General features: G+C 45.3%; 1 protein-coding gene across 6 annotated transcripts in view; it reads right to left on the bottom strand.

Annotated features, from left to right (window-relative positions):
- KLHL3 (kelch like family member 3) overlaps positions 1 to 22,098 on the bottom strand; it is a 112,655-nt gene that overhangs the window by 15,018 nt on the left and 75,539 nt on the right. For all 6 annotated transcript variants that reach the window (XM_042881716.1, XM_042881715.1, XM_042881712.1 and 3 more), the window contains 6 exons: positions 20,012 to 20,128; positions 17,462 to 17,568; positions 13,436 to 13,557; positions 6,393 to 6,555; positions 3,329 to 3,438; positions 35 to 151 (listed from right to left, as the gene is read on the bottom strand). In XM_042881716.1, coding sequence (XP_042737650.1) covers positions 35 to 151; positions 3,329 to 3,438; positions 6,393 to 6,555; positions 13,436 to 13,557; positions 17,462 to 17,568; positions 20,012 to 20,128 — 736 coding nt within the window. The remainder of the gene's footprint in view (positions 1 to 34; positions 152 to 3,328; positions 3,439 to 6,392; positions 6,556 to 13,435; positions 13,558 to 17,461; positions 17,569 to 20,011; positions 20,129 to 22,098) is intronic.

Genomic DNA, 22,098 nt, shown 5'->3' on the forward strand with positions numbered 1-22,098 from the left:
AAGTGCAATATTAATTACTTATTTGCAGACTGACCTGTACAAGATAATCTCTGGGCAAAAGAGGGAGGCGAACATGCTCCATCAGTTTAGCCATGTGCTCTAAGCGAGACTCCTTCTCGTAATTTATCCAAGAAATAACTGCTTCAAAGACCTACGCAGATAAAACACAATGAATGTAGAGAAGAGAACAAACAAGCCTGCAGTCGCCTCACCCACACCAGAAGCGCTGCGTTTTGCAATGTTGAAGGAGATGCAAGGTCTCTACCAGACAGATGAAGAAGTGGGGGCAGCTTGTAGCTAGAGCTATCACCTCGGTAGCCAAGAGGTGAACTAAGCATGCAGGTTAATGAGCACCTCCCATCTGGCTGTGCTGTATCACTCACTGAGCTGAGCGTGTGTCCAGGACAATCATACACCTCTTCTTGCACAGAGCTCCTGGAAGGCAGCCAGGAAACTTAATTGGCCTTTTGACATTTGCACTGGGCATTATTCATGAAAACAGCCACAACCATTACCACCGATAACAAATACCCCTCCTGGAGGAGCCAGCTCAAACAGCAAGTCAGTGCGCTCACCTCTCTGCTTAATCAACACACACCACGTCCCCCGGAATGAGAAACCCACAGGACAGATCTCAAAATACCCACAGAAGGCAGGCAGGCACAGGGAAATAAGGGCACGCCGGGCAGGCAGGACAGCAAGGAGCGCAGTCTCAGCTGTAACACAGCAGGATGCTGATCTCTGCAGTGGAGAATCCCAGCGTCCAAATGACAGCCTGACACTCAGCTTGCATCTAATGAAAAATTACAGCTGTGATCCCTCTCTGCTTACTGGTGAGGTTTTGGGAGCATCCCCCTGCACAGCTGCCCTCGCCCAGTGCCTGCCTGCCAGGGTCTCCCCATGGTCAGGGCAATCTGCAAAGAGACTTTTCTCGTTCTTCCATCCCTCCCCAAGGAACCATTTGGTTTGGGCCCAAGGTCAGTAACTTGACAACAGGAATGGAGGGCACCACCTCGCTCCTCAGCTGTTGCAACAAGTGTATCTGCAGGAGGCCCTAACAGACACTCACACAGAGGAGAGGCAGAGCAGAGGGGCTTCCTCCTCTCTGCTCAACTATGCACTTAAAAAAACCAAAGCGAGCAGTAAAGCAAGAGCCTCATTTCCTATGCCAACAAAGCTCTTTCTGAACTACTTGGAATTCAGGAAGCTGCAATAGGATTTCAGCAAGCAACAGGGAGCCCGGTAATCAAACACCAGTGAACAGCAGAGGAAAATACTGCAGAAGCTTCAAGCGTTTTCAAATGCAAATAAACAAACAAACAATTTCACTTTGGCTACAAGGCATTTAAAATGGAAACTAGGTTGTTACCAGATTTTTAATTGCAAACGAGCATGGAAGAAGCAGAAAGCAATGTTTAGCCCACAAACATGCTGGCATTAACCTATTCTGCACCAGCCCAATAGGGCAGTGGAGCAATTAATCCAGGTACAGAGGAACATGACAGCAAAACGTTCTGAAAGGAAGGTAAAGCAGCAGGAGTGTATGAGGCATTAACCACCTCAGTGCTGGTGAAAAACACAGAGGTATGCACATACCAACACTACCCCGCTGCATATAATTTTCTGTAGTCGTGATAGCCAAGGGCTGCAAGTGTGCCAAGAGTAAAGGAATACAATCTATCAAGCCAATTAGTATCAGTTGAGGGGTGGCAGAGGAAGGAGAGAACACATACACGGACCTGAGGCACTGTAGCAACTATGCTCTCCCTCCCCCTTGCTGTATTCTGGCTCTGCCAGGGCTCAGCTGTGACAACGAGAGGTGGGGATGCTTTGGCAAATGTGTGGGACACAGCAAACACAGGAGCATGAAGACGTCTCATGAATTCTGGTTGGGACAACATAGCTCTCAAACAATTGAGGTACTTACTATATTTTGCTGCTGAAAAATAATTACCTAACTACACACGGATGTATATGCATGTACAGCTACAGATACATCAATTACACCAGCAGATAGGAAAACTGCTTGTCCACGTGCTCATCCATCATACTGAGGCTAATCCAAAGCAGCAGTGTGCTCATCTGCACTCAATTTTCAGCACTTCTCTGGACTCCAGCACATATTTCACATTTATGTTCAAATCCTGTTCCCTGCTTATCTCCTGTTATTAGCATGCTGTTTTGAACACGCAGCTTACGCTTCTATTTCCTTCCACCCATTTCCACATTCAACGTTTAGAACCAGCTAAAGAAATACTGCTTATGATTGTATAAAGTGGAGATGAGGGAGTGGGCACTTTGATTTCTCTGGGCTCAAGGCCAATCAAAAGCTTTTTAACAATGCTGCAGAAAACTGGAATAAAACTGTTACTAAACGTGCACTTCTCTTTGCAGGCAGCTTGGCTCACGCAAAGCAATTCTGCCTGGAGTTCACGTGGTCTGTTTTCCCCTTCCAGCCCTGCCTGAGCAGCAGCAGCACGCTGCTGAAACGCCTCCGTGCTCCTGGTGTGCAGGCTGGGATCTGAATGAGGTCTACGTGCATCTACACCTTCTGTGCTGCAGGTTTTCTGGCAAGCTTCGTGGCCCATATGGGCCCAAGTACATGCATATCTGCATGGGCTGGGGTGGATGGGTGTGCAGCTCTGGAGGACAGAATGGCTGCCCAACCCCACCAAAACACAGGCATTCACCAGAGTGCCCGAAGGTCCAAGGCAGGTAACTCCCAAGCTCTCCTGTAGCCTCTACTGGCATTCCTCTTCCTGTCCCTGGGGCACACAGCCAGGAGGACTCACCAGGTGCCATAACCCACCTCTCCCACTCCTATCCAGCACTGCAGACTGCATGAGAGGAGTTCAACATTTCGACCACAAAACATCAACCACAAGTGGTTTATTTCCCTCTTCCACTAAAACAACTGACGATGCCAGGAAAACGTTTTGTCCTTTTTGGTTGTGGGCTTCTTTTCCTTGTTCTGTTCAAAGTGCAACAGAAGGCAACGTTCCTCCCTGGCCTACTGCAATTCACCTGTTTTTGAGGTTTTACAACAGGTAATATGAGCTTTACACCAACAGCAGATGAGAGGTTGGAATTCAGTTCTGTTCCCCAGGGCTTTTGGAAGAGATACGGATCAGAGAATCATTACCTCCTATAAAGAACAACCAAGTGAAGGTCATTTTAATGTGGTTTAAGGATTCGCTCTATTTTTAATTTTCCTTTCATGAGCTCTGGTGGAAAATGGCCCCTAAAGAGCATAATGTGAGAACAGTTTCCAATGTAAAATCTAGAAACATTCCAACACTCTTAAACGTTGCTATACAATTTACTGTACCTTTTCTTCAGAGGAGACTGTGAGCTTGTCACTTGATATTAAACTGCAAACCTGGTCCAGACTAAGGCTAAGAAATTCTTCTCCTAGCATCACTTCAGGAAAGTGCTGCTCTGTTCAACAGATGAAAAAGGGGAACAGAAAATTATAATGATTTCAGTCAATGGAAGGACTGCAGCATTCAGAGAACCGCTATTATTACAGCTCTGAGCAACCAAGACAAACAGCACACTGCATCTGAATGGTGGCACAAGGAAAAGAAAAGAAAACAGTTGCAGAGGAGGTTGAGAAATGTGATGCTGTTTAAAGTAACACAAGCCTCATGAGACTCTTTCATAAATAACAGTAAATCATAAAGTAGAACTTAAAGTTCTGCAAAGCCACAAAGTTCATTCCAGGAGCAAATACGAGTGCTGGTAACAACTGAGATAAGTGTCAATATCTTCCTTAAGAAAAGTAAACAACCCAGCTATCCTGAGAGTCAGCTCCTAACCCATTTCAACAACGTAGACAGAATCAAACCTGCCCAACACTTGGATGAGAGACTCCAGCAAGAGCCCCTGACATATGTAGGTATTCAAAGCGAAGCCCACTTTTAACACACATCAGCCAAATACTGCCAGTTTGGAGGATACAGGTCAGCAGCAAACAGCTAGGGGACCCAGAGCATCCAGATCCATCTGTATGTGCAAAGAAGCACACAGACAGATGGGCAGGAGCAGAACCTTGCCTTCTAAACACAAATGGGATCAGATCTCTTTCTCTGCTTCTACCTTCTAACTTTTTCTGGACATGCATAAACTTCACCTTCTTCCTCCAAACTCATCACCCACCTTCCCGGGCAGTTTTGCCTCCTTCCACTTAGACTGCAACTGCACAAGTTTCTTCTTCCTTTATGCCTTCAAATCCCTCCGTGCTGTAACTCTGGGAGCCACTTAAAACACAGCAATTCGCATCTCTGCCTGTAATGCTAAACTGGAAGAATTCCGTTTGCAGTACAGATCCAAAAGGGATCATCAAATCTGTCATGCTTTACATCTAACCAGAAAGTATTTTCTAGGAAAGAATTTCTAGGTCAAAATGGCCATCAGCCAGTTGCAGGCAATTTTAGTTTTCCCATAATTTCTTACAATTTACACCAATTTAATCCTGCCATTTGCCACATCCCATTTACCTCTGACTGAAACACAAATCTTGAGCTTGGAGTAGCTCACACTCATATATCCAAAGAGCTCCCTTTGCAGGGGATCCGCCTCTTCTTTTCACCTCTGTGAATAGCTTTGCCTGCCAAAAAGCAGCTAGCTCTACAGGGACATGAGCTGGCACAACTTCCAGAGGGGATCTCCTTGCAGAACTCACCCAAACAATGCCTTCCCCAATGCCGGTGCTGCAGCAGACATTTGGTTTCTCCAGCCACACACTCCAGTTAACCCAATGGGCACTAAAACCCAACAGCTAAGCCAAAGGTTCTGACTGAAAATATCAGTATGTGGATAAAGCTTAATATTCTGTGTTATGCTGGAAATCACACACAAGATCTACAGATCTCTCCTGGTCTTAAATACTTGAAAAACAGGAAATGCTCCTGACACAGTGATCTGTGTGCACCCTGACTTCTGGGCACAATCTCCTATTCATTCTCGACTGGCATCTGGAAGAAGAAAGATATTTGATCTCTGTTATTTGTTGGAAGCAAGTAAAAATATTTACTGATTTTAATAAAGTAATTTGTGCCTGCTTCCACCACGGCAGCTCCTCTGCTTACTGAAGTTCTCCTTTGGCCAGAACCAAGCACTGCCCAAGCAACTGAGTTCACATACACACGGACTCTTGAGCCTGGAGACTTCTGTCTTGGATTAAGGCCGTTGCATAAACAACACAGCAAAAAGAATTTTAATGACATTTTTATTAATGGAGTTCCATTAACATTACATGGGCTACTGTACTAACTGGAACTTACAAAGGCCAATAAAACAACAAAGCAGACTTTCTAATTGCCAAACAACCAAATAAATATACAGTGAATGCACTGCTTGTTGAATTAAAGATTAAACAGGGCCTGGAAGCAAGGATAATGAGATACTACAAGCAAGCCTTTACACAATTAACTATTCCTTCCAGGGTACCTTTTCCTCTAGGGGATAATACAGCCAGAGCAGCTGAAAAGATTTTACTTTTATTTGCAAGAGAATAGAGGAGGACTCAGTGGGCATGTTTTTATTCCACTGAGCCTACTTATGTCCCAATTAAGGATAAAAACCACACCAAGGAAAACGTTGCAGGACAGAGCAGGTGCTCTAGGAGAAAGCAGGTGTATTTTTGCCTATATAAATAGACAGAAAAGCAGAAAAACAAACTGAGCAGAGAAATCCCAAGCAGAATTCAAGGGCAACTCTCCCAGAGGAGACTGGAAAGTGCAGGGGAGCCAAAAGCACGTGCCTGCTTGAAACAAATTCACATTTACAATGTAGAGGAGGAACACTGAAAGCCACTGCCTGCACCTACCTACTGCAACCAAACACCCACTAACAAGGAATTAAAGAAACAAGAGTTCATCTACCCACGGCGTAAGCTGCCATTGCTCTGCAGACCAGAGGCTCAAGTTGCACAAGAGTTTGTTTCAGATGAGTGTTCCCATTCCCACCCGCAAGATTTAGTTTTGCCTGCTGACAAATTTTCACAGAATGCACAAATCCCCCAAACACAGCTTGCTGCACTCAGCAGGCAGCACGCCTTTGAGAGGGTAACAGGACATCAACTCTGCTGCTCAGCAGGAAGCCAGAGAGCTAAATAAGAACATACTAAGGAACTACTCTGTGGGCTGGGACACGGAGTTTGGGGTTTCATTTGTTGGTTTTTTGGCTTGTTTTTATTTTGCCTCCTGGTTTCCCTGCCACCAAACTACGTTTCATGATTTGCAGTATCACAACAAGTCCACAAATCAATAACACAATAAACAATTTGCTGGTCTAGAAGCATGATGAGACCAATATGAACATATTGCTACAAGTTGCTGTGCCTGCAAGCAGGTTTAACTTGACTAAGGGATGGATGACCTTTTGCTCACCTGCATAGGCATTTGCCTGCTGCAGCAGTTCAGTACATGCGTGCACATCTGCAAAGGCTCGAATTCCAAGGCAGTTCGTGGGATGCAGCTGGGACTGAAGAAAGTCACAGCAGTTTTTTCTAACATCCATCAGCTGCAATAAACTAGCAGCTGGCAGCAATACCTGGAACAAGAAGAAAGAAAAACTGGAGTTAGCAACAGAGAAAAATTGATACCCAACTTGCAAAAGTTACATGCAATTCCTTCTCCAGGTAGAGAGGCATCACTGTGGATGCTGCAGGGTTCCCAAACTGCCCCACATTAGAAAGAGGGATTGCAGCAAGCTTGAGCAGGTTTTGATGACAGCAGAGCTCTCAGGAAAAACGTGGTCAGCCATTCAAATCAACAGCCCAGCCCCTATCTCACCCCCCACAGAATGCTGTGGACACTTCAGCACTGCTCATCTGTAAATGAGGTGCTGCTTTGTACCTACAAAATCAAAGGCAGAAATCGAAGACAAAACTGGATCAAGAATGCAACATCCGCTGGAAAGACCATCTTGGAGGTCAGTGAGCAAGGATAGGAAGTAGAGAACAACGTGGGTCAGGATCTTCCAGCCTGTGACATCAGCTACTTCCTTTCCTACGTCTTACAGCAACTGTGGACACTTCTTATCCCAGCTCTTCCGCAGCTCTGCTTTGCACATGGCCTTCAAATTGGGCATCTGTGCACAACATCTGAGCACAGATTTCCGGAAAACTATTTCCAACCCCCCCCCCCAAAAAAACAAAACAAAAAAAACCACCATGAAAACCCCCTGCATCAAGTAGCTGCTAAACAAAAAAAAAGTAGGTCAGCAACATTCACCTCCCTGGATCTCAGTGCCAGAGAAGGGAAGAAGCCCTCCCCTCCCCACTCACCTCCCCCCATACTCCCATTTCCCATCATGGCAGGACACTCATAGCTTGCCCCAGGTGTTTTTTAAGCCCCTGGCGCATTCCAGCCCAGCTCTGTGTTATCTGAGTGCTGCCACCAGCCACTCCAACAGGCAACAGTAAACAGAAAAAGAAAACAATTAACCTGGGAGCCCATTTTGGCCCAAGCCTCTTGATGCCAGGAGGAGATTAGTTTGTGGTTTTGATTAAATCAAGATAGCAAAGCTCTTGTGGTTTTGGAACCTAGCTGTGAGCAACTTTCTATCTGGCTGAACCATCTCCTATCAGCAGAAATGTGAGTGCCTGACCTGCCTACAAACCACCCATGACCAAAGTTTCCTCCACACACACCCTGTCCATTTAGTATGCAACTGCAGGTGGGGCTGCAGAGCTCAAGTGTTTGGGGTTGCTGCCCCAAGAGAGAAGAAGCTCATCATTGATACTCATGTCTAGAGCTCTTTGCACATCCCAGTTCTCCTACTGCAGTGTCAGGCTGGCTGGGTGGGCAGCAGGGAAGGAACCTCACACCACTGCAGTTATTTCAAAATGAGCATTATCATATAACCCTTTAAAAGTAGGATAAAAATAGCTTATCAACAGATGAGAGGATTTTCTCTTTCTTATTTCCCAGCTAACATCTCACCACTCTACTTGTTTTTTTACCAGGGAAGGCAAAAAGCAAGCAAAGGATATCCGCCAGCACAATGTCTGTTTCCTTTAGAAATAACAGGAGGAAATGCCCTGCCTAATCATACAGCAGGACCCAACTCCAGCCTCATTAACACCCAGGCAAGTTACTCACTTGGGTCTGAATTCGGCTCCTAGTATTTGAACACCAACCACTGCAAACAATTTAGAGCAAATATTATTCAACCTCCTTACCAAATCCAATTGTCTTTTGTAATTGTACCTAAATTATGTGTTATACTACTGAGACTGATTTCTTTGCTAAATAAATTATGTCCAGAACCTCATCTATGGCACTGAACAGTAATAACAATCTATTTCTCCAGCTGTGCTCTCTGCAGACTCTGTACCAGCCTCACATTTTACAGAACACTGTCTGTGCCATTAAATACTTTCATAAGCCTTTGATGTCTCCAAACTAGAAACATCTTTCAGCCAAAAGTGATCTGTGTTGCTGTAAGGTTCTTTCAACATTCAGGGTGTTAATGCTGGACTTCAGAGCCTGAAGTTAGCTTGCAGGTAACCTCAGCAAAGAGGCAACCCACAACATTCCACCTCTGCAGATGGGGAGAGGAGCACTTCCCCAAGGCAGGGGAGATATTAAAGCTTTTAAGCTGCTTTGACAATTTAGTCAAATTGGAAGCCAGGAAAGGTACTGGCTGTAATCCTCAGCAGCACATCCAGAGCCACAGCTGGGATCACACATCTGCCCAAACAGGGAGACAGCTCAAAGAGGAAGTCATGAGCAAGAGAAACAAGCAGATTTTGCATCTGCAGGGCAGGTTCAACACTCAGTTTTCATCACATAACTCTACACTGCACATGGAACATGGAGATAAAATGACATTACTATCATGTGGCTATTCAGTGTAAGGAAGGCAATGAGCCTTTACCACTCCCCGGTTGCTACCACACAGGGTAGCATGAGCAACAGTGGTTCTGCTGAAATGCTTCACATGGGTGAAACAGCCAAAGCAGCACACATGTGGGATCAGGAAGCCACAAACCTCCAGGAACAGGCATAAGAAGGGATGTAAAAGAGAGAAAGCAGGGAGAAGCTTACAGCTTCCCTCCTGATCTACCTTCTCCGACTTCACACAGAACAGCTGAGCTGTTTCTCAGTAAGAAGTGAGATTAGGAAGCAGAGGAACACCTGCCAGGCTCCCAGCACAGCCCCCAGTGCCACACATACAATCCAACCTAGAAGACTTCCCCAAGGCATAGGAAGGCCAGCAGAGCTCAGCCTGCAGCTGAAGGACTGCAACACTCCAGGAGAGCAATGCCAAGCACGGAGCATTTGCAGCAGAGAGAAAACAGTCCCAGATCACTGCATTTCCCAAAGCTGAGCTGAAAGGCTCCCTGCCTTACCCTCAGCTTGAACCTACTGTCGCTTTTGAAGCACGCTGCAGGAAGGGAGATGAAATGACCCACTTTGCACCCCTGTACTGCGGCTGTATTGAAACTGCATCTGCCTCAGACACTCTCCTTCCTTTCTTTTGAAGTCTTTAAGTCCTTTGGGAAACCTGAGGTGCAGAAGCACGCTTCTGAATAGGAAGTGCTATCGATTCCAGCAAAGCTTTATTCCTCTTTTCTCAAGTCATTTTTTATTATGAAAGCTGTGTCTGCAAAGCTGACAGTTTCAACATCTATTTCCCCCAGTAAACCGATTTCCAGACATCTCTTCATTTTCCTTTCCATCTGAGCCATGCCTCAGACTGTGGTAGCAGACAAGGACACACCATGCATACAGTACTCTGTGCTTCATCAGTAAAGATTGAATTGTGAAACCAGGTTAATCTGGACTTTTCCCAGGGAATCGTTACAAACCTAATGGTAACGACTTTCTTAATTGGGAGGGTAATTCTCAGGCTGCCTGCAAGTAATTAAGTGTCATTGGTAAGAATGGGTATGACATGCTAAAGCAGGACAGTATTCACCACCTATATCTCTCTTGGACATCTGCAGCCCAACCAGGCCTTCAGTGAACATCAGTGAACATCAGTGAACTTCCCTAATTCACTCCTATCAGTTTTCCTCACTTCTGCAGAAACTGCACAGCACAGATTTTTTTTTCCCCTAAACAAATTCATCATGCTCCACATTCAAATGAACAATATGTGTCATACATATGATACAGGTGTATTTCCATCTAACCTCGACGTGGGGTACAACAGAAAGGGAAGAGAAATTCCTGGATGGATTTCCCTCAGACTACAGCACGATTGCAGTGAAGACAAATTCCTCCTCTGCTCCACACCTTCCCAACGAGTGAGAGTTTAAATCCCAGATGTGTTCTGAGACAAAACACTCAGTACAGAAACCCTTCTATTGTCTGTGATCCCTGAGCCATCCCACTGCTGACTGTAATCACCTCGTGATCTCTCTGAAAATGAGTTCCAATATATAAAGAAGAACTGAGCTGGGCAGGCTGGCTCTCATCTGCGTTTTAAAATAAAAGAGAGGAGGTTTAGGTTAGATGTTAGGAAGAAATGAGGTGAGGCACTAGCACAAGCTGCCCACAGAGGTTATGGATGGATGCCCCATCCCTGGAGGCATCCAAGGCGAGGCCTGATGGGCTCCTGAGCAGTCTGATATAGTGGTTGGCAGCCCAGCTTGCAACAAGGGGGTTGGAACTAGATGACCTTTGAGGTTCTTTCCAACCCAAGCCATTCTTTGATGCTATGATACTCCAAAAGGAGCACTTGTTACAACATGGCCGCTTTACCTGCACACTTGGACAGACCTTTGAGGGGCAACTTGCTACAGAGATGACTGGAACTGATTGTGCTGGCCCCTTGGAAAACAAGGAAGGATGTGTGTACAAGAACAAAACAAAAGCCACAAAAAAAAACAAAACAAAACAAAAAAAAAAACCCAAAACTTTGTGAAACAAAATGTCAAACAGCTACACAAATACACGCTCGGGCAAACAGCCTCACTTCCTGGAGACCCTCTTAGGGCTACAACAGCAAAAGGAAAGACAGGATTCTATTAGAAAAGAAACAACAAAGCACTGATAAGAAGGCTTGCTGCTGCGACAGCTGGGCACTGCTTCACATCAGAGCAGCACACATGGGAGCTCCTGCCATTGCTCCCACCATACTTTCACTACTTGGCTTTTCTCCTTTCGACTCTGCTCTTGTTTTCTTTTGCTCACTGACAAGGCCTTTCTATTTATTCATGTGTTGGATACATTGGCTGTATCTGCTCATTTCATGCCATTTAGCAATCTTTTCTCTTGTCATTTCTACAGTGAAGTTAACTGGCACATTTATCCAGGGCTCGCTTCTTCCACTTGCTTCTCGTTGGTTTGCCTTCATTGCTGTGAACCTTTCCAGGGAATAACAGAAAATTCTTTTCTGCTGACCCTTCTATGGCCACAGGTGGACATTAACCCACTTACAGCATTCTGTTCAGCAACAAAATACCCACAGGCAGGAGGGAAAGTTCTCTTTAAAATTTTGATGGGCTTCTTCACAAAATGATATTAAATCCCATAAAACATTTTAAGCACAGACATTTTTATCACACAATAAAACTTAGACTAGTCCATTAATCTTGCCCTAGATCAGCTTCATTTCTTAGCCTTCATGAATTAATTTACCTCCAGCCTACAGAGTTGCTCACAAGGTGGTTATTTAAATAAATCATGGAGAAAAAAAACCTGCTTTATTATAGAAAAAAAAACTCTACGCCTAAAGATTACTATTCACCAAACATATTTTTGATCTTATTGTCCAAGAGAGGTGAGCCAGAATATGAAGATATGCATAGCTCTTACTTCAACTCCTTGTAATCCCCAGACCACTGCAAGGCAGGATATCGTTTGGCTTTACTGGAAAAAGATTTTGAGCTTTCTGTTTGATCACAAAATGCAACATCTGGGCTTCCGAGGCAGGTCTCTCCTGTCAGCACACAGCAGGACAGAGCTGGCACCACAGCCCGCCCCAGCAGCCACACTGCTTGTGCCAGGTGCAGCTGCACAAAGCACTGTGATGCTCTCTTGGAGAAAAGCTGGAGCATACGTGGTAACTTCCAGCGAGCTCCATTCAGCAGCCTGAATGGCTCCAGCACATCAGACAGCAGCCCGAGCTCAGCCCATTCCATGTGCTCAGTGGGTGCTCCTGGACTCCTTGGGCAGCCTGCTCTAGTATTGAATGTGGAGGTTGGTGGCCCCGCATGTGGCAGGGGGGTTGGAGATTCATGATCCTTGAAGTCCCTTCCAACCCTGGCCATTCTGTGATTCTGTGACCACCTACCAACCAGCAGTATGAAAGGAAAGCAGATGCTTCAGAAAGCACATGGATGTAAGGCTTCACTTTTCCCCCAGGAAATACCATTTTTCCCCCAGCAATGGAGGACACCAGAGGTCCAAGGAGCTTCACATTGCTTTTCCACTATAATTACTGAAGTTATATGGTATCTCAGATCCCTATGAGCTCAACTGCAGTGAAGGAGGGGATCTGCAATGGGTTTGAGCATCTTCTTTGCTCTAACAGCACCTGGAAGATTCATGCAGGAAGAGCCATGTGCTACAGCACACCAAGGGCCTGTGCCATCCACAAGGGATTGGAGCAGATGAGCGTGTCCCAGCCACAGCAATAACTTGAGTTCAAGCAGTAATGGGTTTCTAAATAGTCTAGCTTTGCTATCTTCATTAGGTCAATAGAAGCATGGCATTTCTCCTCTTTCTCTCCAGTGACACTGACTGCTGTATCCCATCCAATGCCCAAATCACAGGCAGGAAGACGCCAGGCTCCAACTGTCACTTACAAACAAAAATGAGGAGCAAGCAACAATCTCCCAGCATCCCTTCCAGACATCAGCAGCTAAGTGCACAGCCCTTTTCTTCTCATAAATACTAGCACAAAGAAAAAGCTTTACCAGTAGCCTTAGCCATGTGACACAGACAACAAAACACTATTCCTCAGCATCCTGCTTTGTCTGTAGTCTGCCTTTCAATTACGCCTTCCACTTCCAGACTAATATTTGCCTCAAAGAGCTGCAAGACAGAATGCACACAAAGAAGGGAAGAATGCCCTCATTTTAACAATATATTCCACTCAAAGCTCTGCCAAACTATTCAAATTCCCCAGAACTTAAAAACAAGCAGCCAGATTCCTCTGCCATGACCTTAAGCCACATTTGACTCTCTGCTTGTTTGAGTGTATTTTGACCTTCGACAGACTGACCCACAAGTCAGCACAGCTTCTTGGAAGGCAAATGCCTAAGCTCATTACAAGAGCTCGATACAAAGGCTAAATGCAATAAGACTTAAGCACAGGCAAAGCAGCAAACTGCCTCAAGACTAAACAAGGCTGGAAAGAGCTCTTTTTTCAAGTTCAACCATTTACTTTCCTGAAGAGATCAGTCATCCCCAAGGGCCTTTGAGGAGCCAGCTTCTGACTCGGGTTTCCAGGGGAGTGACTGGAGCAGACTCACCTGCACGTTCTCTTCCGTGACCTCTATCTCAGCTGTGTAGATGTAATCAATCAGCTTCCTCAGTGTCTGCCCATCCACGTCTTTTATCTCGATCTTCTTGGCTTTGCTTTCAGACATGTCTCCTGAAATGTATTTTAAAAGGTCAGTTTGCTGTGCAGGAGCTCTTTTCAGGCCATTGTTCCCCTCACCTCCAGCACATCCTGCTGGTACCTAATGACTGCCCTGACACTATTCCTGACCATCTGAAGAGGAACACCGAGATTTTCAGAAGCCTCTTAATGCCACCTAAAGAGCATCTCAGTGTTAGCAGATACTATGCAAGATAAAACTCACCAATAAGAACAATGAGGTTGATTTTTTGCAGGAAGACAACCTGCCAAATTCAGCTGTATTTAAACATGTACAGGGACTGAAAAAGCAACACGGCCCTCTGCTGTGTCTCATCACAGAGATAGGATCAAAGAGACTTTGGACAAGCTTTAGCAGAGCTCACTTTATTCAAGTATTTATTATAAATACATATATAAGGGTGGATGAGTAAGCTTCAACAGCTATGTTCAGGTGCTTTGTGGCATGCTGCACAAAATAAAGGCAAGGTGGTGTTACCCTCCTTCTTGATAAATAACCTGAAACCTGCTGAAAGAAACAAGTGTACATCCAGTATGCACAAAGTGTGCTGTAGGAGGGAGAGAGGACCCCCTGAGGTCCTTCCAGCCTTCATGCACAGGGTGACATCACCCAGCCCAGGCTGAACCAGCAGGATCTCCAGGAAACACAGAACAGAAAGAGCAAGCTCCAAAGCAGAAAGGAAACGATAAATGAAAAACTAAATCTAAGCAAAACAGAGCTTCAAAAAATGTTAATTCTTAAACCAGAGCATGAATAATCACTACTCTAAGAAATCTGGTGACTCAGTACTGCTGTGGGATTAAGAGGAAAAATAGTTTTTGCAGCCTAAGTGAGAAGTAATTACAGCCTACAGCTCCATGCAGAGCACAAGACGTGTCCAGGCACACTGAGTGCACAGCACACAGCTTGGAGCAGGGTGCCAACAGGAGTCTGAGCCTGAGCAAAGCCCAGGTCCTGGACATTAATCCTTTGGTGCTTCACTTACACCAATAAGGAGGCAGATAACAGGAGTTGAGTCAGACCACAAGAATGAGAAGGGCCAACAACATCCCAAGGGAGACACAGGCTGAAATAATATTTGCTCCAACTTCAATTTTTAAAATTCATTAGTAGCTGTTTCATTAAGAGAAGCACATGAATACAAATATACACAAAGGGATACAAGTTGGGTTTTTTAATTGGTGAAATAAACCGCTCAGCCCTAAAACTTCTCCCCACCCTACAAAAAACACGTATCTCTATATAATGTACATATATACATATACATATATCTGCCTGCAGAGGAGAGATGGCTCAGCTCAGCCCACATGGAGCCAGAGCTGCCTGGAAGGACCCAGACAAAATCCCACAGGTGAGGGGCAGGAGCTGCACTGACAGTGCCCACTGGGAGCAGGGGAAGGGCTGGGACACTTTTCAGGATCAATGCAGAAACAGCCCAGAGGGATTGATCTGATAACATCGGCTGTCTTTGTCAGCTCACGTGACACAGACAACAGAAATAAAGGCTGTGTGGGCTTCTACACCCACCAGCAAGCTGCCAGTGCTGCATGCTAACGTCTCCCACTGGCTCTGCTCTGATAACATCCCACAGCCACAAGGGAGTCACACTGTGCCCCAGGGCAGGGGCAGTGGGACTGGGACCTGAGCCCTTCAGCCACATGCCCTAGTGAAAAAAATAAGAAAAGTCCAAAACCTCACCCCCTGAATTCTTGGAACTAGAGGAATTTGGAGATCCCTCCCAACCCAAGCCATTCAGTGATTGCTGAGTTGATGCCTCCTCCCACATCAATGCTGAAATCTCCCCATCCTTCTCATAGTAACAGCCCTAGCAGCACCTCCACAGTACCTGCTGTCCTACTTGAGATGATTACTGTTTGTGGTTTTTTTTCCCCATACCGATGGAAATTATAGTCATCAGTCATCCCCAATCATGGTGCCAACAAGGACCATGCATCTGAAACACTCTAGAAAACCAATAAAGAATAGGAAGTGCTGGGTCCTGCCTCTCCAGCAGTGGAGGATGCAAGTGGAACAAGTGCCTGCTTATTGCAGGACTTCTCAAGGCTTTCGTCAAGAGACATGCCTAACCAGAAGTCACTAGATGGCAAAGGAATGATCTCAAGGTCATCAGAAGGCCATCCACGAGTCCAAGATCAGGTCAACTTACAGGAAGGGACACACCTGCAGTCAGCATCAGACAGTGGGGTTGAGCTGTGGATCCTGGTTCGGTTCCAATTGCTCAACGCTTTATCCTGACCAGAGGATCCACCCCATTCCCCAAGAAATGTTTCCTCCAGCAGGGACTCTGTGAGCCCAAGCTGCCCTCAGCCCCGCATCCATCCTGCAAGCATGCACACACAGTGGTGCAGCTGCCAAGTCACATTGCTGACGTGCAATACAAAGCAGAAGAATCCTAACAAATAGCCAGGCTGAGATTTTAAATACTTCCCTTCGGAAATTGAACCAACACAGCTTTGCAAGAAGATCCAGTCCATAAAGATTTGGGACCAGAACTGAATGGACAACTGGTCGTTGCCCAATCCACTGCCTGCAGGGACGTGTTGGGGCCCCACAGCCGCCATCCAGCCCAGGGCACACTGAGCAGCCGCGTGACTGCAGGGCCTGATTACTGGTTAACTTGCTGCATGAGGGATTACACTTCTGGAGAATTCCTGCGTGGAAACATGAGCAGCCCCAACCCTGCCCTCCACCACTGCATTCCTGCTCAGGTGACCTCTAAGGATCAGAGGGTTCTCCAGGGATTTATATATATATATTTTTTAATACCTTTTTGTCAGGAACCAGCATCACAAACACTCCCTCCCCGAAGTGCCCAGTGACAAGGCTCCCTACAGAACAGCAGTGCTGTCTACCTTCACTCCCACACAGATAATGCCACATGGCAAACCTCACATCTTGTCAAACATTCAGACATTGGTTCACACTTCAGCTTCTTCCCCCTCCATTACAGAAGGGAAGACACACAAATGAGAGGCTTTTTCCTGAGAGATGCTGCATTTTGCTTCTAGTACAGCAAATAAAACCTATCCCCAAGGTCTGTAAAAGCAAGAAGCACCCACTAAACTGATCCTCTTGGACCTCTTTGAAAAAGGCTCTCTCCTCTTCAAGGCCACAGACCAAGGAACACAAAAGCACAGACAAACCCCCCGAAGTGCTGAAGCTCTGGGACCATGGCAACCATTCTCCATAGCACACATTTTCCCTGTATTTGGTTAAGTCGGTTCCTATCCTAGAAAGGAGGACAAGGGAAAGGAAAGGAAGCTAAGGTGCTCCTGGCCATACTAATGTTATCAAAAAGACCTAAATAAGTCAGCCAATGCCTGCCTTGGGACCAACACAGCTCTTCTTGCTATCCCGCCCACTGACAGCCATGTGTTATAGGGATCAAGGCCAGAATTCTGTCCCCTCTTTCCCTTCACATTGAGGTTGCATGTGCCACTACCAAAGTACACTGGACTGTAACAATGCACCCTGCAAAAAACAAAAAACAAAAAACAAAATCCAACCAAAACAACAGAGCTACTAATGCACAGTGAGATCCAGGGAACCACAGTGTTATTTTGGGCAGCAGCAACAAGTGCCATGTGAGATTAAACATCCGTGACCACGAATAAGCATCTGAAGTCTGGGCCTCAAAACTACAACTTCAACGCCAGCAGCTTCTTTGATGTGAACAACAGGGCACAGCACGCGTGCCTGATGTTAACAATGTGTGGTTTCATGACCCAAGTATTTGCTGAGGAATAAAAAACCACCCACGGCAAGCCAAGCCTCAAAGTAACCTTCCTGTGAGCGATATCCTGCATGCTCCCCACAGCCTTATGCCACCCCCAAGCCCATTTACCGTGCCCCAGAGCACGGTCTGCTGCAGAGTACCTGTAAACATGGCACAAAAATAAGGGCTGCAGGCTGCCAGGACCACGCGGTGGGCTTCCATCTCCACAGTTTCTGCCACAATCACTACATCACAGAGGAGTCGCTTGCTGGAAAAACACCAGAAAAGATAAAGGTTGTTTCAGAAATGGTAAGAAAACAAAACAAAACAACAACACAACAACTATGTTTTATGCCTGAAGAAGCAAGCAGAAGTCCGACTGCTATGGACAAGGCACCTGAGCCCTTGGGGAGCAGCAGTCAGGCCTGCAGCTTACCCCTGGCCTGAGAACTTCCTTACCCTATGACTTAGCTGGGATTAAGAGTCACAGGAATAAAACAAGGGTTCCAAACAAAACCAAATAACTTCTATGCTCCATACTGAATCACTGTATGGCTTTAGAAAAGCCACTTCATTAACCAGTGACCTTTCCTAGCAGCTCCACGTATGTCCTTTGAGGATTCATTAGTTAATGTTTGCACAAGGCTTCCAGATGCAGACAGTGAGAAGTGCTCAGCCTCCCAATAAGTTGGTTTAAGATGTTTGAGCATACAAATGCAAAATAAGGGCAATCTTTTGAAATGTTAAGCCTGAAAGAAAGTTTAGTGTCTACAAATCTAGATGTAGTCTTCTCATCAGAAATGCTTATCAAAATGCTGTGCTTTCTCCTGGGAAACTACATATCAAATAAATACACACAAAACTCCTAATGGTCTTGGCATGTCTCCTCCTCCTCCTCCATATCTTGGAATAAATAAACAAAGTGATTTGCAAAATAGAGGGTTACTGATGGAAAACAGAAGGAAAGTAGGAACTGACAATCTTTGTTCTACATTCACTCTCCTTTGGAAGGAATGAGGGCAGTAATGGGAGTTGTTCAATCGGCTCTTAATGGAAGCTTCCCCATTTTCTTCAGCTTATGTAAAAGATGCCCCATTCAGTTCCTCTTTGGACTATAGTTATTTAAAGTACCACTCATTAAAGTTAATTCAATTTACATTTGATAGCTAAAAATTCTAAGTGAGCAACATATTGCAAATAGGTTAAAGGCTTAGCAAGGTTATTCCAGACCCTCTGCTTGGGATTTCTCCGTGCCTTTAACATAAGGCACAATTATTCAAGGTAGCTTTTAACACTGATTATTAACTGCTTAATGGATTACAAGATCAGTGTAACAGACATGAGAACTGTATATTCCAGAACAGCAGCAGGACTGAGGAGGAGGAGTACCCAGAAAAAGCAAACATCAAACAAGTTCGTAAGGGCAGCTTTCAATTTTGTTTTATCCCTTCACCATTGCACAAGACCTAACTGACTGCAGGCACTGAGAAACGCTGTCAGTCTCCAGCTATTCCCACTGTGCTTCAATTAACAAAGGAATAATAGGAGCACAATAGATTTCTGAATATAGCTGCACAAGCCTCTATTTTCAGATCTTTTGCTTGCAGTAGAGAGGACTTTTGCTAGCAAAGAGAGGACTAGAGGGATGCCAACATAAAAAACCATACTTTGCTTCATTTAATTGTTACAAGGGAAGGACATTTCCATTTTCTGTTCCTTATGCAACTGTGAATCCCTGCGAGACATGCGTGGAAGGAGACATTTCTAACTCTTCTCTGCACTGGAGAAAACAGATATTGGGAAACTACTAAATCTGCAGGAGGGAGGTGCTACAGCAGCCTCTTTGGAGTACTCTGAGCACACAGAAAGAGGAAAAGGTGTTATCTGCTTTCCTCGTGCCATCTGGAGAGAGGGAGCACACGTTTGTGTGTATGACACATTTGTGCGCAGGACTTCTTTCAAAACTCGTGACTGTAAGTCTTTGCTGAAGTGGCAAACAGCTCGGATGAACTTGCTGGAGAAACACTCCCCGAACTTCTGCCTGGTTCATGGGGGAACAGCTGAAAAACAGCACAGGTTTAACTACTGCCATCACATCAGCAACGTGGTGGCACAGCTTCTTAAGGGCCATGTTTGCTGACATTTTCTCAGCCTCCATTCTCCCTATGCCCACACAATTTTTTAAAGATGCCAAGGTGGTCCCTCTTATCTAACAATGGGATTTTTTAATTTCCAAATAGAGAACCTGAGTTGTCAGTGTGGCTTTTTTCCTACTTTGAAGTGCTCAGCCCAGATTGAGCAACAGCACTTGTTCAACGGAATAAGAACAGTACATTCATAATCTCTGGTCTGTAATTACGTGTAGGTGTCTTTCTGTCTGTAATGTTCTTTTACTGGTTTTCAGAACATTAACTCAGCTAAGAACATAGTTTACAGCTATATTTGCTGTAAGTATTGGAAAATGTTACATGAATTATCTATACAATGAAGGATATGCTCAAATAACTTGTTGAGCTGCTGCTGGCTTCCTTCTGACTAGAAAATAGGCAACGTGAGAACAGGCACAGCACCCCACCACACTGTAGCTGCCTCTTTCCACTTGCTTATCAATACCCTCCATGCAACCATTAGAGATTTCTATTTATTTTAAAGCCTCCCAGAAGCCCTTCTGTTTCAATCAGCACCTTTCTGCCATTAAGTCAGAAATGTACCTCCGCAATTCATTCATGACCTTGAATGCCTTTCTCATGTGCGAGGGGTTGACTGTCACTGTGCGCTGGTCCTTTTCATCTTCACCTGCCTCAGAGGATCGGGAGCTCTGCTTAATGCTGAAAAGAACAAAACAAACAGTACCAAGTTTGATTCTGTGACACTTCCAAAATAACAGGTATCATAAAACTGCAGCACAGAGCATAATCCGTGGAGTTGCTCGCACATTTGTTATCCAACCAGGCTTGTCATATGAACAGCATCACAAAATGCAGCTACCTCTGCACTGATGTGGAAAGCCAAACAACCCACATTTCAATCAGCAGGGAAGAAAAAGAAGTGCCAAACACTCGAGGACAAAGCTCAGTCTCACAGGCTGCAGTCCAGGAAAGCAGTGTAAGCTGAAATTCAAGCCAGAACACAATTGCCTGACTGAACAGGAATAGACTTCAGCACTGGGACTTGCAGGAGTTCCATGGATATACTGTAACACATAGAGAAATTTACCTTTTCACATCTCATCTGAAAAACCAAAGCATACAATACATGACTTATATCTCCTTCCACAGAGGCCAATAGAAAAGGGCTATTAAAACTACCTGCAGATTTTCCAAGCATTAACTTTGCAGCAGCCATGTTCCATTGCCATTCCAGAAATAGGTCTATTTAGTGCCACTGAAATGTATAGAAAGAATTACTAAACTCGGCTTTCCCAGCAGAACTACGGGCTGTATAGGTAATGTAAAACCAGATGCACCCAGTTCTGTGCTGTGTTTAACCAGGCCAACAGGTGCCTAAGGCACATACGTGTCCTCATTACTTTGTTCTGAGCGTTGGCTCTTTGCACAGAATTGACATAAGGTCAATATCACCACCTCTATGATTCCAAAATGCACAAAATCACTCTGAGCTAAAACTTCCCACCTGTAAAACAAAGCAGCATTTTAGAGTGAGATAACTGTTCCACTTAAATCTACAGCTCATACCTCGAACCTTCCAGCAGGCAAAAGCAAATAAAACAAGCTGAGCAAGGTCATCCTCATTGAAAATCAGCTCCAAGTGAATGACTGTCCCTGGGAGGTAACCCCATCACCACCACTCACCAGCCTGGAGACCTGATCAGAGTTTTCCTTCCAAAAGAAAGTCCCCATGAGCTGCAGGTTTCACACCCTTCTCCTTGTTGCTTTTCTTATTGCACTTGTTTCAGGAAAAAACAGGCTGAAGCAGGTTAAACCAATAGCTGCACATCCAGGCTGCACCACAGATGGCCTCTGAAGAAGGGTACAAAGCCAGTGAAGAGTGTAGGGATGTTCTCCACAACAGTCTACTGACCTCTGCTAATGCACGTATACTATATGTATCTTCATACACAGTGACTTTTTCCCGACAAAACACAATTGTTAACTATTTACAACCTGCTATGTGTTCCCCTTACCTAACATGACATTCTCATGGTTTTCATCCCACTAGCCCAGTATGGCCAGATAAAAAGCCAGAAGGGAGGGCACCCCCTGTTAAACATTCAGCACTCACAGAGCTGGCAGCAGGCAATGACACAGCCAGCTTTTGTGTCCCTGAGGAAAGCAGTGTGCCAACAGCACACACAGCATTCAGCTCCCACCCAGCTCCACTGCAGCAAGGAGCCTCTGAGCATCACTGGCACATGGCCACATTCAGCTGCACCTCCGTGCTTCACTGATCAAAATCCTCTGCTGAAACCTTCGGCTGAGTGAAGTTTGACCACAGCTTTAAAATTTCAGCCTCGCTTTTCAAACAGCCAAGCTTTCCCCCGTGGCATGCAGCACCAAGCAGGGATGTGAAAGCGGCTTCTCCAAGCTTTCGGTCCCCAGAGCAGAAGCACATACAAGAAGCAAACAAATAAAGGGAAAACGAAACTGAAAGAGGTGAGCAGACACCTGTGCCCACTGGATGCTGCTTACAGTCACAGTCAGAGATTGACCCTGCAGGATCCCAAACCAAGCGATGCACACAAAGACCACACAGCTTCTTTAATCCAGAAGCGTACCACTGAGATTTATTTGTTAGCACTCTGGTGCCAGCATCCAAAGATTCATTATTTTCCAACTCC

This window comes from Lagopus leucura, unplaced genomic scaffold, assembly GCF_019238085.1.
Source record: "Lagopus leucura isolate 7727_CA_CO unplaced genomic scaffold, USGS_WTPT01 Super-Scaffold_100030, whole genome shotgun sequence".
NCBI classification, from domain to species: Eukaryota; Metazoa; Chordata; class Aves; order Galliformes; family Phasianidae; genus Lagopus; species Lagopus leucura.